Here is a 17,987-nt window from a genome sequence, read left to right as displayed (position 1 = left end):
AACCTGCAATTTACAAAACATTTTCATGAAAGTTTGAAATGCTGAGTTGACCTTAGGTCCTACATTCTTCCTGTCCATCAAGCTGGACCAGCACTACAAAAGGAATACGCATGATAAGGGGCAGCATAAAAGGAAGGTGAATTTGTCAGGGAGTTTAAATTTTAGCTTGAAAAAAATAAGTCATTCTTGTGAATGTGTGTAGAGAATCTGGCGATGTGTTGGCGTCTCAGAGCATCTTAAATAGTCACAGATTAGGCAGATGGAAATCACCTGCTGACAATGCCAACAAACCAAACCTGCAAAACAATTGATGCATGCACATGCATGCACACGCACACACACACGCACACACACACACACACATGTGGGGCAGCACACCGGACACATGTAGTCCACCTAGGATTATGCAATGCCAGCAAATATCACCACATCTCATACAATAATACAGTCAGTATTTGGAATAATAATTTGCAAATAAATTGTAAACTGTTTTTATGTCAAGTGCGTCTCAGTGGGCAGAGTTCTGTCCTGCAAGTCCAGAAAGGCGGCGTGTGGAGGACAATCTGCTCAGAGAACTGGAATAACTTGCTGGGACTGTCTGCATGCAAACAGTTGGGATATACCAGGTTTCCTTCACTTAAAATCACACATTGTTGTAGCTTTGTTGTGATGCATGACCCTTTGTTCAATGTACTTTTTGAAAGTGCTATTCATTGAAAAAAAGAAACGAAAGAAATATTACGTGTCGGTATAACCATGCATGGATTTTCTAAGCCATTTCTCCTCACGAGGGTCACCGGGGTGCTGGAACCTATCCCAGCAGTCTTCGGGGAGTAGGCGAGGTACACCCTGATCTGGAGACAAACAACTAGCTGCGCTCACACTCATACCTCGGGACTATTTAGAGCATTCGATCAACCTATCATGCATGTTTTTGGAATGTGAGAGGAAACCGGAGTACTCTGCGAAATCCCACGCAGGCACGGGCAGAAGATTCAAACTCCACACCGGAAGGCCTAAGCCGGAATCAATCCCACAACCTCTGCACTGTGAGGTCATTGTGCTAACCAGTCAGCCACCATGTTTGTGCTTGTTTGCGTGAGTGTGCGTGTGTGTTTGTGTGTGTGCGCGTGTTTGTGTGTGTGTATTTATTCATTTATTTGATGCCCTCTCCCCTCCCTGAAGAACATCTACACCACCCAGTGCCTTAACTATATAAATAAAATTGTATTGTATTGTTTTAACAGAGCAAGGACAACACTCACCAGGGCTCATGAATCTTTGACCAGTTGCCCTCTGGCAGGTGTTACAATACAAGGACATACAGACTGAAAAACAGTTTCTTCCTGAGAGCCATCTCCATGCTAAACTCTCGCACACAACTATCTTTGCCTTGTACAACCGCAACATAATGTAGAACCCATTACACTTTTTCCACACTGATTTTGTTTGTTTTTATTTTTATTTATTATATTTATCATTTTATTTATATTTGCACTGGAGAGGGGAGCTCCAGTCTCATTGGACACTGAGTATAATGACAATGAAAGGCATTCTGATTCTACATTTAACTATATATATATATATATATTAGGACTGTCAAAATTAATGCGTTAACTCAGGTGATTAATCCAACATTTTTTAACTCAGTTAAATATTTTAACTCAATAACTTACTTCATAAATAATTTGCATACTTATATATATATATATATATATATATATATATATAGTCACTGATGGTGTCGTGGTACAGCTGCCTGACTTGTGCGCGGGCAGTGTGGGATCGGTTCCCACATGGTGACGGTGTCTATGTGTGTATACAGTAATACCCCGGTTATCGCGGTTAATGGGGACCGAGACCACCCGCGAAAACTGAAAATCCGCGAAGTAGCGGCGCCTCTTCAAAAATGCTTAAAAAAACCTATACAGGTATACAGTATACCCCCCTGTATACAGTACACCATATAGAATATGGGTAGAGAGAGAGAGTGAAATTCATGTTATAACAAAAAAAAAATAATAATTATTATTAAAACTTATTATTTTTTTATTCCCCAGCCATTATTTTTGTATTTATTCAATTACTTATTTTTGTATTTATTTAATTACTTCGACTTTTACCTGCTGGTACGCCGTCCGGTGTGCCCTGTGAAATGAAAGGTGGCATTCTTCATTTATTTATTTATTCATTCATAACTGATAGCCTTGCGTGCCCGGGTGGAAAAGGTGCTCCTCTTCGGCTTAATTGTCACGCACGCCGGACCTACTCCCCCGAAGCATGTCTCCGTTCGGTTGAACTCGGTTTCATTTCGCCCCGCCGTGCCCCGGGCGGAAGGTGCTCCTCTTCGGGTACTCCGGTTTCCTCCCACATTCCTAGAACCTGCATGGCAGTTTGATTGAACATTCTATACTGCCCCAAGGTCTGAGTGTGAGCGCGGCTAGTTGTTTGTGTGCGATTGGCTGACTACCAGTTCAGGGTGTACCCCGTCTACTGGCCGAAGATATAGCTGGGATAGAGATGTGAGAGAGAGAGAGAAATTACGGAAAGTGTAGTGCGCCATGTACAAATGATCCACACACTAAAAGTACATTTTACCAGTCCCATATTACCTTATCTTGCTTCCTGTTTTTGTTTGTCTTTGGCAGTTACATCGAGTCATTCTTCATCTCCCTGTCTTCCATTGAGCAGGACCTTCAGTACAATCTGGTGTCCATCAGTATGAACCAATCACAATTCTTGAAGCTACAAAACGCCACAACCTTCAGGTACAGAGAATGTAGTCATTATTTAATAATGTTATTAAAATGCGTGTAAACGTAACAATGAATTACAAACCAGCGTGCGCATGCACACACACGCACACACATTTTATATATATCAGTCGTCGGACGCAATGCGAAGTATTTCAGCCAGACCTTCGTCCTCCACGATGCTAACACGCAGTGGCCACCCACTTAGCTATGGCTTCGGCGTGTCTCTTTTTAGTTGATCCATCCATTGGTTTCTGTGCAAATTATCCATGGATGCCTGGGTTTAACAAGGGGCTGGAGAATTGGCATCAGCGGTGTGCTTGGCCATCAAATGGTGTTTTAAACTGGACGTGCCGCAATGGTAGTTCAGTTCACGATGGCAATACACACAAATGACTTTGCTCTTATCAATGACACCATTAGGTAACTTAAAAAAAAAGTGCCGTTCAGAATTGAATTTGCGTCATTTTTACCACTCGCCATGATGGGTTCCTTTTACAGATGTTTATTCTTCAACACACCATAGAACTAAAAGTTCAGACGTACAACATAAAACAATGTATGTACGACAAAAATAGCTTTGCTTCAAATCAAAGCTAATCACAATAAACAATGCAAAAATAATACTGACCACTTTGGCCTGCTCTCAATAAACGGCAGTCTTCTCCCGGAGCAAATATTGACAGTCAAAAACTGTGATGCTTCAAGACTTCTTATATTTGACTTATATATTCACTTGGTTTTGGCAAACAACGAGGAAAAAATAGCTGCTGAATGTTTCTTGGATTGCAACACTAACACAAGCGTAAATGCAAATGGTTAACGGCGCATGCGCATGTCATGCTTTATCAAAAATACAGAGCTTTCGCACATGTGGATGTTCCACCCACAGGAAGTGAAGGGTCAGCAGCTTCCTGTCTTCTCAAAAGCCGATTTTTTTTTTTTAATTAAAATTTTTTTTTGCCCGTACAAAAGTCGGTATATGGCGTACATGATTTGAAATGATAAAAAAACTTACAAAATACCGGGAAAACGTATAAGTTGACAGGTCTGATAGCAGATCAACTTGACAAAATGCGCAACGGCAAGTGCTTCGCGATCTCTATAAAGCTGATGGAAATTCTTTCAAAATACAAGGCAAGGTATTTCAAAATAAATATGGCAGCATTTACAATGCTTTTAGTTCTATAAACCGGCGAAAACTCCACACAGCAAGCCCAGGCGTGTGCTAAATTTCGTGAGCTTGATGTTTTTTTCCGGTCTCGCAAGCGTCAGCGCTACATTGTTTATTAGGCCAAGATGAGTCTTAATCACTCGTTAAAAAATATTATAATAGATAGAAATAATATATATATATATATATTATTATTATATATATATATATATATATATATATATATATATTATAATATATATAGTGGAAGTGGACTCCAATATAAATATGGCAGGTCCAGTTTCCCACCTCCAGTCAACTGACCTGAGGTTCCTGCATTCTTTTCCTGTTCATTGTTTGTAAAATTATCTTGGTTTTGCATCCTTTTGTGTTCAACTGGTTCACTAGTTTTTCAGCGCAAAACAATGGATTGAGGTATGTGTATGTCTGAATATCCTTGCTCCCCTTATCTACCTGCTAGTGAAGTAGCAAAGCGGCTGTTTTTTACCTTTTATTGATTTTTGTTCAAAAGTTCAATTCTCCTTGTGATAGTCGTTTTTGTTGTGATTTGATCTTGAATGTCTCAAGTCTGATTATCTTGCCAGTTCTCTATCTCTTAAACTGAGCTTTGACACTTTTCCTGGAGTTTGTAGTGTTGTTTGGATGTACTTAGCTTTCGGCTTGATAAGATTTTGGGATTCCCCAAATATTGAATACATAACTTGCACTGTCGTGCAGGATCAGCTCAAGTTTATTGCATTTTAATACTGCCTTACATTTCCCATCCTAAAATTAAATTGTTGTCCAGTTCAAGGATCTTTCCAAGTGAACAGAAATGTTCACTTCAAATCAAGTCAAGTTAACAGGGCTCCCTCCAAACTACGGCTCGTAAATTAATAGGTGGAAAGGCTCTATACAAGTGAAAGACCATTTACCATTAATTTAAAATGTTAGGGTTACAAACAGTAGATTTAGGGGCACACAATTTAAGTCCCTTGCAAAGTAGATATTTTATTTTCATTTCCTCTCCTTTTCACTGTATGATTGATTAATACTTTGACAATATATATAAAAACTACAATGTATTAAATTCACAACTACTAAGAATGTTAAGTTAATGTTTTGGCTGGCAGTGCCAGAATTAGCAGCAAATTTTGTGTCCCCCTCGTGTTTTATTTATTTTATCTATTAAACTTTTGTTTATCCAGCTCAGACATCTGAGAACAGAATCTCATTTGCAATGCCAACCTGGCAATGTTAAGGATATCACTAAGAGAAATTGCAGTTCATTGGATGAATTGTCACAGCCATGGGAAATAGAATAACCATATATTATATAATTATAATACAAAACTAAGCACTGGTAGCCTTTTAGCCGTTATATTAACAACAAGCTATGTACAGTCAGGGCCCCAGTGAGACTCATTTTCAACCCTGGAGTTTCAGGGCTTTAGTTTAAGTTTGAATGAAGATACATCATTTTACACTTTTAATGTATAAATATAAAATAGCGTACAATTTCCTCCAACGATATTCATATAGCCTTCAATCAAATATCTAATTTGCAATTAAATGTCCATGCAATATGATCAGTTTATTTGAACAATTTTGAGAATATAAATAGTTAAAATGGAGAAAATTATGAAAAGGGACCAAGAGGCAAGTATACATAACAGAGGATAAGATATTTTACACCTAACAAAGATCATTTACCAAACAATCTTAATCCAGTAATCCTTGTGAACTAGTTCCACTTTCGGTGCACTACTTAGTCGACTGATGCCAACTTTAAGACAGCCACTGCAAACGTAGAAAGGTTTCCTATCATGCTTTCTTGCCATTACAATTAACATTTGTGACTGTGTCTTTTAAAATAATTTTTTTAATTTATAAAAAAACGCCCCAAATTACGTTCTTTGGGGGGAGGTGGGAGTTCCTTCCAAAGTTGACATATATTTTTTAACAATTCGAACTTTTCCAGCAAAAACTGTTCCACTCCCAAAATTATTTCAAAATTTCAAAGTTTTTTAAAAATTCTATCGAGTATGTAAAAGGCTAAGACCTACAAAAAAAGTCTCTTGGAGCCATGAGCTAGGTTTTACAGGAAGCCGGCCATTTTGAATTAACTTTAAAGGGGGCATGTCACTTCAATGGACAAAATGCTTAATAACTCCCCTGCACATGCTCCTAAAAATCCAAAACTTCACCTGCACATAAAACGTCCCGACCTGAAGACATCTATTTTTTTATTATATTGTTATACACACAATGCCACCTCATGGTATAAAAATATATAATTTTTTGCTGTTTAATATAGTGCAGGGAGGCCTTTTAACTAAGCCGACTGAAAATTTGTCAGAATAGCCTCAAGACGTTGATCTTAGTCTAAGCCGAATTTTGTGACTTTTCGGCAAAGGGCGTAGCCATTACGGTGCCGCAGAAAATGTGTTAATCTCAGTGGCAACAAAAGCTACCGTAACATGAATAAGATGATCCGAACTTCGAGAAATGTTTCAAATTTGAGGATAGTCCAACCCTGAAGACATCTGCCAACTTATTTTTCATCGTAGTGGTAGCGCCACTTACTGGTTAAAGCAAATACAAGTTATTTTTGTTGCTATTTTTCTCAGAGTAGGTTAACAAGTTCTCTTATTTTGAGGTTCGAAATTTCAATGAAAACTCATGAAACTTTGCATGCAAATCAGGCCTGGCAAATTAATCAATATTTTATTAGTTTGTCGTTTAATTTTTTTAAAATGGCTCGCTATCGCCACCTGAACATTTGAAATAAACAGCCCCGGATCTGTGTTTCATCAAACTTGTTGAAAATTTGATGAAGCATGTACAAAGCCGAGACATAATATGAAGTGTCTGGGAGCCACATTCTAAATTGACAGGAAGTCGGCCATTTTGAATTTACTTCAAACATTGACGAGGCTTTGACAATGAAAACTGCTCTAACTCTAACTCCGCAAAAATTCCTCTTGAAATCCCTCACGTTATTTCTCGTAAATATTTCACATTTTCAACGTGCCGGTACCCCAACGTTGCCAGGGTTGCGAGGGCCCTGTATAGCTGCTCGCAGCTCAGAATCAGAATCAGAAATCCCTTTATTGTCATTCTACTCAAGTGTGCAACGAGATTAGGGAGCTCCCCTCTCCAGTGCAATACAACAATAATTCAGATAGATATATAAATTAGATAAATAAGAGAATAGTTAGTGCAATGGAAAATAATACTGGATAGGATATATAAAAACACATCACGTTGCTGTTCTGCAATTATATTCTGTTATACACCTTGCGCTACCCAGTGGCGACAAAAAATATCATTTTTTACGTTTTGACCTACTGCACGGAACCCTTTTAACAAATCAGAAAATTGGCTAGAAAAGACTGAAGACATTGATCTTACTCTATCCCGATTTTTGTGACTTTCCGTCGAAGGGCGTGGCTATTACGGTGCCGCAAAGTCTGATTATTCACAGTGGAAACAAAAGCTCCGGCAAGATGACTCAGATGATCCTATCTTCTTGAAATTTTTCACATTTGAGGATATTGCAGCCCTTAAGACATCTACCAACTTATTTTTGATGGTAGTGGTAGCGCCACCAACTGGTCAAAGCAAATACAAATTATTTTGGTTGATGTTTTTCTCCAAGCAGGTTAACAAGGTCGCCCTCATATTTGCTCGGCTGAGTGTTTAGGCCTTCAGGATGTCACAATACAAAATTCGTCATTTTATGTGAAAAGCTGTGGGTGTGGCATCGCACATATCGCCAATATTTCCGGTTCCGGCGCCGCGCGAGTGGCTGCCTGTTTACAGCAGCGTGGCTCACTATTGAGCCTTTTTCGTGTGTTTTTTCCCTTTACCCTTTTTTATTTTATTTTTACCTCACCTCAGCAATGGACATCCAACTTGCGGTGGTTTTACTACTGTTGGGGGCTGTTTTTTGCGCGATCGTGTCCGGAGACGAAACTCGGAGCTACGGATCGATCGTGTACACAAGAGATCAGCTGTTAGCACTCCGTGCTAACCCCGCGTGGGCTCCCGGAGCGAGACCCGATATTCCCCGCGAGCTGAGGAGGAAGAGACGGGGATGTCGTGCGGGGGCTAAACGCCAGGCAAGGAGGAGACGATATCACCCCGTCCTCCCGTCCGTTATTATGGGGAATGTTCGATCCCTCCCCAACAAAATGGACGAGCTAACAGCGCTAACCCGGCACGAGAGGATTGTCCGGGAGGCTAGCTTGCTGGTGTTCACGGAGTCGTGGCTAACAGAGCTAACGCCGGACGCCGTCGTGGAATTGGACGGCTTCCAAATACTACGCGCGGACAGGACACTGGAGAGCGGTAAGAGAAAAGGGGGAGGGCTGGCTGTGTTTGTTAATGATAGATGGTGTAACCCTGGGCATATAACTGTTAAGGATCAACTTTGCAGTCGGGACATTGAGACGATAGCTGTTAGCATGCGTCCGGTCTATTTACCGCGAGAGTTCAGTCATGTGATCGCGGTGGCGGCGTACGTGCCTCCCTCTGCTAACGGTGAGACAGCCTGTGATGTACTGAATGCAGCTGTGAGCAGGCTTCAAACACAGCACCCAAATGCCTTGTTCCTTATCTCTGGTGACTTCAATCATGCTTCTCCTTCCTCCTCTCTGCCTTCATTCACACAATATGTAACATGCCAAACCAGAGACAATAAAATATTGGACCTCTTCTATGCCAACACCAAGGAGGCGTACACGTCACTGCCCCTCCCCCCGCTGGGCAAAGCTGACCACAACTTGGTTGCTCTCCTGCCTGTGTACAAACCTCTCGTCCGCAGGCAGCCAGCTGTGACACGCACAGTTCAGCGATGGTCCGGAGAAGCCGAGGAGGCCTTGAAGGACTGTTTCAACACAACTGTGTGGGAGGTATTCAGCGAAGCTCACGGTGAGGACATTAATGGTCTAACAGACACAGTTACAGACTATATTAACTTCTGCATGGAGAACACCATTCCCACCAGGACTGTAAGATGTTTCTCCAACAACAAACCCTGGATCACACCGGACATTAAAGCTCTCCTGAAGGAGAAAAAGAGGGCTTTTGTTTCAGGCGACAAGGACGAGCTGAAGAGAGTGCAGCGTCAGCTGAGAAGGAGGATCCGAGAGGGGAAAAAGTCCGACAGGATGCGGATGGAAGAACAACTGCAGCGGAACAATGCCAGGGATGTCTGGAGGGGCCTGAAGACCATCTCAGGCCACGGACAAGCAGGTAAGACCCAGAAGGGGGGGGGGGCTTCAGTGGGCAAATGAGTTGAACCTATTTTTCAATAGGTTTGATCAAATGTCTGACCCCGCTCAGGCTTCCCTGATGCAGCCCCCACCCACCCCTCCTGCCACTGCGAACAAGACCCTCTCTCCCCCTCTCTCTCTCCACAGGCTCCAGTTCCCAGCCTCATCAGACAACCACCACTTCCTCCTGCTCAGCCTTGTTCCTCACAACATCTCAGGTGAAGAACCAGCTGAGGAAGATGAAGGCGAGGAAGGCGGCAGGCCCAGATGGGATCAGCTCCCAGCTCCTCAAATCCTGCGCAGACCAGCTGTGTGGAATCGTCCAGCACATGTTCAACCTGAGCTTGAAGCTGGGCAGAGTCCCCCAGCTGTGGAAAACATCCTGCCTGGTTCCGGTTCCAAAGACACCCCATCCGAAGGAGCTCAACAACTTCAGACCAGTGGCGCTGACGTCTCATCTGATGAAGACCCTGGAGAGACTGGTCCTCGTCCATCTGCGCCCCCTGGTCAGCTCCTCAATGGACCCACTCCAGTTTGCATACCAGCCTGGCATCAGTGTGGATGATGCCATCATCTACCTGCTCCACACTTCACTCTTCCACCTGGAGAAGGCGGGGGGCACGGTGAGGATCATGTTCTTTGATTTCTCAAGTGCTTTCAACACCATCCAGCTCGCCTTATTGGGAGACAAGCTGGAGCAGGCGGGAGTGGCCCACCACCTCATCACATGGATTCACAACTACCTCACAAACCGGCCACAGTACGTGAGAACACAGGACTGTGTGTCTGACGTGCTCCTCTGCAGCACGGGAGCGCCGCAGGGAACTGTGCTGGCTCCCTTCCTGTTCACCCTCTACACCTCGGACTACAAATACAATTCCACAACCTGTCACCTGCAGAAGTTCTCTGATGACTCTGCGATTGTCGGCCTCATCACTGACGATGACGATCGGGAGTACAGAGGGGTTACGCAGGGGTTCGTGGACTGGTGTCAGCAGAACCGCCTCCAAATCAACGCTGGGAAATCCAAAGAGCTGGTGGTGGATTTCCGCAAGCGTCGGCACTCTCCACCTGCACCAGTGAATATCCAGGGAACAGACGTTGAGAGGGTCTCAACTTACAAGTACCTGGATGTTCATCTGAACAATAAACTGGACTGGAGCGACAACACAGACGCTCTCTATAGGAAGGGTCAGAGCAGACTCTTCCTACTCAGGCGGCTGAGGTCCTTTGGCGTTCGGGGAACACTCCTCAGGAACTTCTATGACTCGGTGGTTTCATCAGTCATCTTCAATGGAGTGGTCTCCTGGGCAGGAGGCATCTCGGGCCGAGACAAAAAGAGACTGGACAAACTGGTGAGGAGGGCCAGCTCTGTCCTGGGCTGCTCCCTGGACTCTGTGGACTCAGTGGGGGGCAGGAGGATGACAGCAAAATTGTCATCAATGCTGGACAAACCAGCCCACCCATTCAACGACACTCTGAGAACACTTTACAGCTCCTTCAGTGACAGACTTTTACACCCTCGCTGTACCAAAGAGAGATTTCGCCGCTCTTTCCTGCCGACTGCTGTCAGACTTTTTAACAAGAATATTGGGTCAGGCCTACAAACAGGAGGGCATTAGTGCAATTGTGCAGTCCTAGAATGCAATATACACTACTACTTTACTTTCAGCCAAGGGTGTACTTAAACATCGACCAATGATGTATTTTGTTTACCATTACAGTATTCTTATTATAATACTTCTATCACTGTAGTATTTCTACCACTGCAGGATGGTCACTATTACAGTACTTTTATCATTGCAGTACTTTTATAATTACGGTATTTCCTATCATTGCAGTACTTTTACTATTACAATACTTCATCATTGCAGTATTTTTCCATCGTTGCAGTACTTCTACCATTATAGTACTTTTATCATTGCAGTATTTTCTATCATTGCAGTACTTTCCTGTCATTTCAGTACTCTCACCATTACAGTACTTTTATCAGTGTAATATCTTTATCATTGCAGTATTTTCAATCATTCAGTAGTTTTTATCATTACAGTGTTTCCCCCTCTGTATAATGGACAGGCATTAGGAGTGTTTCCTTACACTTAGATACGTTTATACTGTGTATATTTGCATGCTTTTTATGAATGTCTGCTGCTAATGTTACACATTAACGGCTACATTACGCCGCCGACTCTGTGTGATCTATATCTTTGCTGCTGTAACACTTCAAATTTCCCCATTGTGGGACTAATAAAGGACATCTTTATCTTTTTATCTTTTTAATAAAACAACACATATTTTGAGGTTCTAAATATGAACGAAAACTCATGGAACTTTGCACACACATCAGGCCTGACAAAATCATCAATGTTTCATTAGTTTCTCGTGCAGTTTTTTTTTAAAAATGGCTCTCTATCGCCCTCTAGAAATTTTCAAAAGAGCTGCACCTAGCTTTTTGAAAATTTTCAGATCTTCAAAAAAGTCTCTTGGAGCCATGAGTTAAATTAGACAGGTAGTCAGCCATTTTGAATTAACTTCAAAGGGGGGCGTCACCACAATGGACAAAATGCTGAATAACTCCCCTGCACATGCTCCAAAAAATCCAAAACTTCACCTGTACATAAAACGTCCCAACCTGAAGACATCTATATGTTCTTATTCTGTTATAAACACAGTGCCACCTAGTGTAAACAAAATTATTATTTTATTGATTTTTTTTTACACAGAGCCCTTTTAACGAATCCAACTACATATTTGTCACAAACGCCTCAAGACATTGAACTCTGACGAATTTTATAACTTTTCGGCGATTGGCATGGCCGTTACGGTGTGTACTGCACGGAGCCCGTTTAACACATCTGACTGAAAATTTGTCAGAATAGCCTCAAGACATCAATCTTCGTCAATGACGGATTTTGCGACTTTTCGGGAAAGGGCGTGGCCACGACGGTGCCGCAAAGTCTGATTTTTCTCTTTGGGAATAAAAGTTCCTGTAACATCACTCAGATCATCCTATCATCTTGAAATATTTCACATTTGAGGATAGCCCAACCCTGAAGACATCTCCAAACTAATTCTTCATCGTAGTGGTAGCGCCACCAACTGGTTAAAGCAAATACAGGTTATAGTAATACTGGAGAATCCAAAACAATCATTCTCAGACTCTCAGCAGATTTTTCATGTGAGCCTGTCTGCACCACACGCAAACCTGAAAACTCAAACATTGTTTCACCTCTACATGTCATTTTGATCAAATTACATAAGTAATCGTACACATTTCGGAGACAACTAAAGTAAGCAATGACACTTTTACCGCCGGCATCTGGCATTCCACAGGTATTGCGGGCATGGGAATCCAACACTGCATACTGTCTGTTTTGACTAATAATTGCACATGTATAACAGCCCATGGTCAACAAACACGCCTCAACTTGATCAAAAACTGCACACAATCCATGTAAAAGAGTTATGCCTTCACCCTCCACAATCTTGGTTTTGTCAACCATGCGTAGGGATTTCTAATTCTAATTCTAATTCTAATAACCCTGTGCTAATATCACATTGTCAAATCGAAATGTATTTCCATTTTGAACGAGCTGCTCAGGCAAATCATCCCCATTTAAATAATCGTGAAAGGCGCTAATTTTAATGTTGTTACGCAAATGTGTGTACAAATTGTCACCTAAAACAACAACTTTGTCTAAGTCTTCTGAACACCATGCAAACACATTGCTAACTGTGTGCTTTGCTAGACCCACATAAGCGATAGCCATACATTGCTTGCCTGGATGATTCAACCGACTGTCTCCCTGATGAAAAGATCCATGCAAGCTTCTGTCATGACACTCTGAGGTGTACTTTGGAGCTCCAAATTAAAGTGGAAGGGAATAGATGTTGGATCCCTTGGTGTGTGCATGATTACCAACTGTTATTTTGGAATTAGTCTAAGAATCTAGTGTAACACCAGCCCCCAAAACAAAGCACATACCCGTTGATACTTTGGCATATACATACATATATATATATATATATATATATATATATATAAGCAAATACAGTTTACATATATATATATATATATATATATATATATATATATATATATATATATATTGGACTATCCTCAAATTTGAAAACTTTCTAGAAGTTAGGATCATCTGATTCATGTTACGGTAGCTTGTGTTGCCACAGAGATTAATGAAGTTGCGGCAGCGTAATGGCTACGCCCTTTGCCGTAAAGTCACAAATAAAAACATCTGAAGATAAAATAGCACACAATTTGTGCATGTGGAGTACAAAAGTAAAATACACAAGTGTATAACTGAAAGAATATAGTACTACAGCATGTTATTACTTTGTCGAAACGGCAATAAAAATTACAATTTGCACGATATTTTTGTTCTAGTGGAAGACAATTTTTAATGAAAAACATGACAGACCTGTGTAGAATACTTGGACTTAATATCATTACTTAAATGAAAAGACAAAGTACAGCAATGCATTGAATAGATATTTTTTACCCACCCATTTTACACATTACTATTTAGTTACACCACACACGCGCCTGTTTTACTGCTCTCTCTCCCAGTCCCCCGCTGCTCTGCTTGGAGTGCAAGTTAGGTGGATTCTGCACCAATTGGCCAGGACAAAATCTGATTCATATCATTAATTAATATTTCATTAGTTACATGAAAAGACAAAGTACAACAATGCACTGACTGAGCCAAGTCCTGAAGAAGATTCACTTTCCCATTTGGATTTTTTTAGAGCATGTGCAGGGGAGTTATTAGGCATTTAGTTCATTGTGGTGACCCGCCCCCGCTGCTCGGGCCCTAATAATAATGATAACAATAATAATATTTTCTACAGAAACAATAGGGACCTCGCAGCCATCGCTGCTTGGGCCCTAATAATAATAATAATTTCTACACAAACAATAAGGACCTCGCAGCGGTCATTGCTTGGGCCCTAATAATAATTTCTACAGAAACAATAGGGACCTTGCAGTGGTCGCTGCTCGGCCCTAATAATAATGATAATAATTATTAATATTTTCTACAGAAACAATAGGGACCTCGCAGCCATCGCTGTTCGGGCCCTAATAATAATAATAATAATAATTTCTACACAAACAATAGGGACCTCGCAGCGGTCATTGCTTGGGCCCGAATAATAATTTCTACAGAAACAATAAGGACCTCGCAGTGGTCGCTGCTTGGGCCCTAATAAGAATGATAATAAAACACTTTATTAAATGTGACCGTTTAGTACCCTTCTTGGTTTTATTATTGTTTAGCGAGAAAGTAGAAGCATCATCTCATGCTTGAGAACAACAAAATCACTTGCCAAGGCATTTTTAAGTACTTCTCTTATGATTTGCATTATATCGCTCCTTAAAGGCGTTAATATCTGAACTTTAACGTCTTCAACCACGTCCGCAGTCGCCGCCAGTCTCTGGGAGTCTCCTTTATCCATTTTGGAAGCTTGTAGCCTCATGTTCGGGCCTGTTGGGCTTATCGCTAGCGGCATCGCACTTAAAAGTGACCGCGCCGTGTCTGGAGTTTGGCGAGTAATAAAATTGCATTACTTTAGAATGGGGCCGAAAGTCTGTCACTCGAGAATAACACCAGAGGTGTATTAAGCCGAGTATAAGCTTACTAAAATAGCATTTAGACACATCAAAGCGTTAGCAATGGGGCTTTTGTAGGCTAGGCTACTTGGCAATGCTAGCTTACCTTGTCAGCGAATGCGACGAAGTGGAAGTGGTGCAATCACACACCGGTTTCCGGTAATGTTCTCGTGACGTTGCACAACGGCTCGTCAAAGAATGAGTTTCTTGGTTTTATTGTTGTTTAGCGAGAAAGTGTACGCTCCCGATTCAATGAACGTGAATAAGGAGGTTGTGGTATTAAATACCTGTACAGTATTATTTTCGGCACAGATGCTTGTAATTTCGATCAATCAGTCGAAAGTGCGCCCCACGCTGTTAAAAAGCTTTCAATTGAGACGGCTGTATTTAAATGTCAGTACAAATCAAATCAGATCAAAATCAGTAAGTCAAGACAATACAACTTTAAAAATATTGAGCACCAATTGAGCAGCTCAATTGTGAAGTTGGAATCCGTATTAAATTACTCTGGCAGCTGTTAAGCCTTGGAGAATTAATCAACATTAATCAAAGTTCGACACTACTAATAAAAATAATCACACTACTATTGAGCGTGTACGTTGGCTAATGTGAATGGGCTGGCCTCGGAGGGAGGGAAATATTTTCACCTAATTTTTGCAAAAACTTGTCTTGAGTAATAGTGGATCAAATGCTGATTTAAATCCGACGTGTAAATATGTAACACAAAATTGATTCAAATCAAGAATCAATGTGATGAATTTTCATTCATCAATTAACTTAATCTCCAGCAGATAATTGATTGTCAAATTATAAGGTGCTTAGTTAAGTATAGTGTACTTTTCTGCACAACCGTTATATTTATCAGAGGCTAAACGATGCTCAGGAGATTTGGATTGATCGACAGATTAAACCAATAACTCAGAGAACAGCATTGTGTGCAACTTGAACCGTGAACTTACAATTTATGTTGTTTTATTTCACAAATATATCTCTTTTGGAAGAGGCATGTTGCGGGTTGATCGTGAGTAACACTTAGTTTTGATAAGAGGATAGTGTAATCAACCATCTTATGCAACAAATGCGCCCGAGTCCGTCTACTTCCAAGCGGCAGAGCACAGTATGCACTGTTACATGCACTCCTGTGCCTTCGGAAGTGAAATGTGGACTTTTGGAATGTTTGACTCTAGGTCTCGCCTCGTTCTTTGCTTATTGGTGGATAGTTCTTATTTGATAAAGATGGCTGATCTGGTCCTTTTGTTTTGCAGCGACAAAAGCCTTACCTTTTCTCACCATGTGCTTTCGGTTAGCTTAGCAAAGCAAGTCCGCAGAAAGTATACCGTGACTCACTGTTAATTCTTTCTGTGCAGAGATTCGTGCGCTGAGATTTTCCCCATCTTGTAACGTGAACAGGTCGCTCAGCTGTTCAACTGACGCAGGGTTGAATGTTTCTAATACTTCCTCAGATTCCATAAGAATTGCCCACCATGTGGATTACATGAAACAAGGAAACAAATTTACGCCAGTTTAACTGGGGCTGGGCTTAACATCTCTTTTCTATACTCCTCTTTCTATAAAGTGCGTTAAAACAGGGCGGCTCTGAAGCATAAGTAGAGTTTCTATTGTATCTGACAATGCTGTATTTCCCATAATACCAAATAGTACACGATGCACATAATAGGTACTGTACTGTTACTTGTGTGTGTTTGAATCAAAGATGCAACTTAAGTTTCCCTCACATCGGGGCATCATTCTGTAGCGATTATCATATGGTTTATTTTAGTTAATTAACAGCGGCTGAATATTACAGCCTGCAGTACGCTCAGTCGGCACTAGGGGCACCACATTGTTTTTTCTTTTCTTTATTCAATTCAAAATGCTTAAACAGACAAAAAAACAACTACAGCAAATGTGATCAGGGAGATCGGTAGGAAAGTCCTCCTGATAAGGAGACTTGGTGGTGGAATCAGGAGGTGCAGAAATGGATCCAGAGAAAGAGGTTAGCTAAGAAGAAGTGGGACAGTGAGAGGACTGAAGAAAGTAGACAGGAATACAGGGACATGCAGCGGAAGGTGAAAGTGGAAGTGGCAAAGTCCAAACAAGGGGCTTACGATGACTTGTATGTGTACGTACGGAGTAAGGAGGGAGAGACCAATCTATACAGGTTGGCAAGGCAGAGAGACAGAGATGGGAAGGACGTGCAGTAGGTTAGGGTAATAAAGGATAGGGATGGAAGTGTGTTGACAGGTGCCAGTAGTGTGATTGAAGATGGAAAGAGTACTTTGAAGATTTGATGAATGAGGAGAATGAGAGAGAACAAAGAGAAGAAGAGGCGACTACTATGGACGAGGAAGTAGCAAAGATCAGTAAGGATGAAGTGAGAAGAGCATTGAAAAGGATGAGGAGCGGAAAGGCACTTGGCCCTGATGACATACCTGTGGAGGTATGGAAGTGTCTAGGAGAGATAGCAGTAGAATTTCTGACTGGGTTGTTCAACAGGATCTTAGACAGTGAAAAGATGCCCGAGGAATGGAGGAGAAGTGTGCTGGTGCCCATTTTTAAGAACAAGGGAGATATGAAGAGCTGCGGCAACTCATAGGAATAAAACTGATGAGCCACACAATGAAGCTGTGGGAAAGAGTGGTGGAATCGACACTGAGGGCAGAGTTGAACATCTGTAAGCAGCAGTATGGCTTTATGCCAAAAAAGAGTACAACAGATGCAATATTTGCTTTGAGGATGCTGATAGAGAAGTACAGAGAAGGTCAAATGGAGCTGCATTGTGTCTTGGTGGATCAGGAGAAAGCTTATGACAGAGTGCCCAGAGAGGAACTGTGGTTCTGTATAAGGAAGTCTGGAGTGGCAGAGAAGTATGATCAAGTGGTGTAGGACATGTATGAGGACTGTTAGACAGTGGTGAGGTGTGCTTTAGGAGTGATGGAGGAGTTCTAGGTGGAGGTGGGACATCATGGATAAGCTTTGAGTGCCTTCTTGTTCGCTATGGTAATGGACAGGATGACAGACGAGGTTAGACAGGAATCTCCATGGACCATGATGTTTGCAGATGACATTGTGATATGTAGTGAGGGCAGGGAACAGGTGGAGGAGATGCTGGAGGCATGGAGGTTTTCCCTGGAAAGGAAGGGAATGAAGATTAGTCGTAGTAAGACATAGTATCT

General features: G+C 41.6%; 2 protein-coding genes across 2 annotated transcripts in view; one reads left to right on the top strand and one right to left on the bottom strand.

The window, feature by feature from the left end:
* The window catches only part of LOC148323101 (uncharacterized), a 175,044-nt gene extending 162,769 nt beyond the window's left edge, over positions 1-12,275 (top strand). The window contains exons 6-10 of the mRNA XM_088315645.1: positions 503-626; positions 2,649-2,768; positions 8,735-9,165; positions 9,333-10,108; positions 12,270-12,275. Of these exons, the coding sequence (XP_088171771.1) occupies positions 503-626; positions 2,649-2,768; positions 8,735-9,165; positions 9,333-10,108; positions 12,270-12,275 (1,457 nt within the window). The remainder of the gene's footprint in view (positions 1-502; positions 627-2,648; positions 2,769-8,734; positions 9,166-9,332; positions 10,109-12,269) is intronic.
* Positions 12,276-12,359: 84 nt separating this feature from the next.
* Positions 12,360-14,678, bottom strand: LOC148323100 (uncharacterized). Its single transcript, XM_088315644.1, has 4 exons — positions 14,525-14,678; positions 12,727-13,047; positions 12,442-12,624; positions 12,360-12,373 (listed from the first exon to the last, which is right to left on the bottom strand). Exons 1-4 carry the CDS (start codon positions 14,676-14,678, stop codon positions 12,360-12,362), a joined length of 672 nt encoding a protein of 223 aa, XP_088171770.1.
* Positions 14,679-17,987: the final 3,309 nt, after the last annotated feature.

The sequence above is a fragment of the Idiotropiscis lumnitzeri genome, chromosome 14 (assembly GCF_059441095.1).
Source record: "Idiotropiscis lumnitzeri isolate Australia: NSW breed Sydney's pygmy pipehorse chromosome 14, RoL_Ilum_1.0, whole genome shotgun sequence".
In the NCBI taxonomy this organism is placed as follows: Eukaryota; Metazoa; Chordata; class Actinopteri; order Syngnathiformes; family Syngnathidae; genus Idiotropiscis; species Idiotropiscis lumnitzeri.
This window is presented reverse-complemented; position numbering and strand designations above follow the sequence as displayed.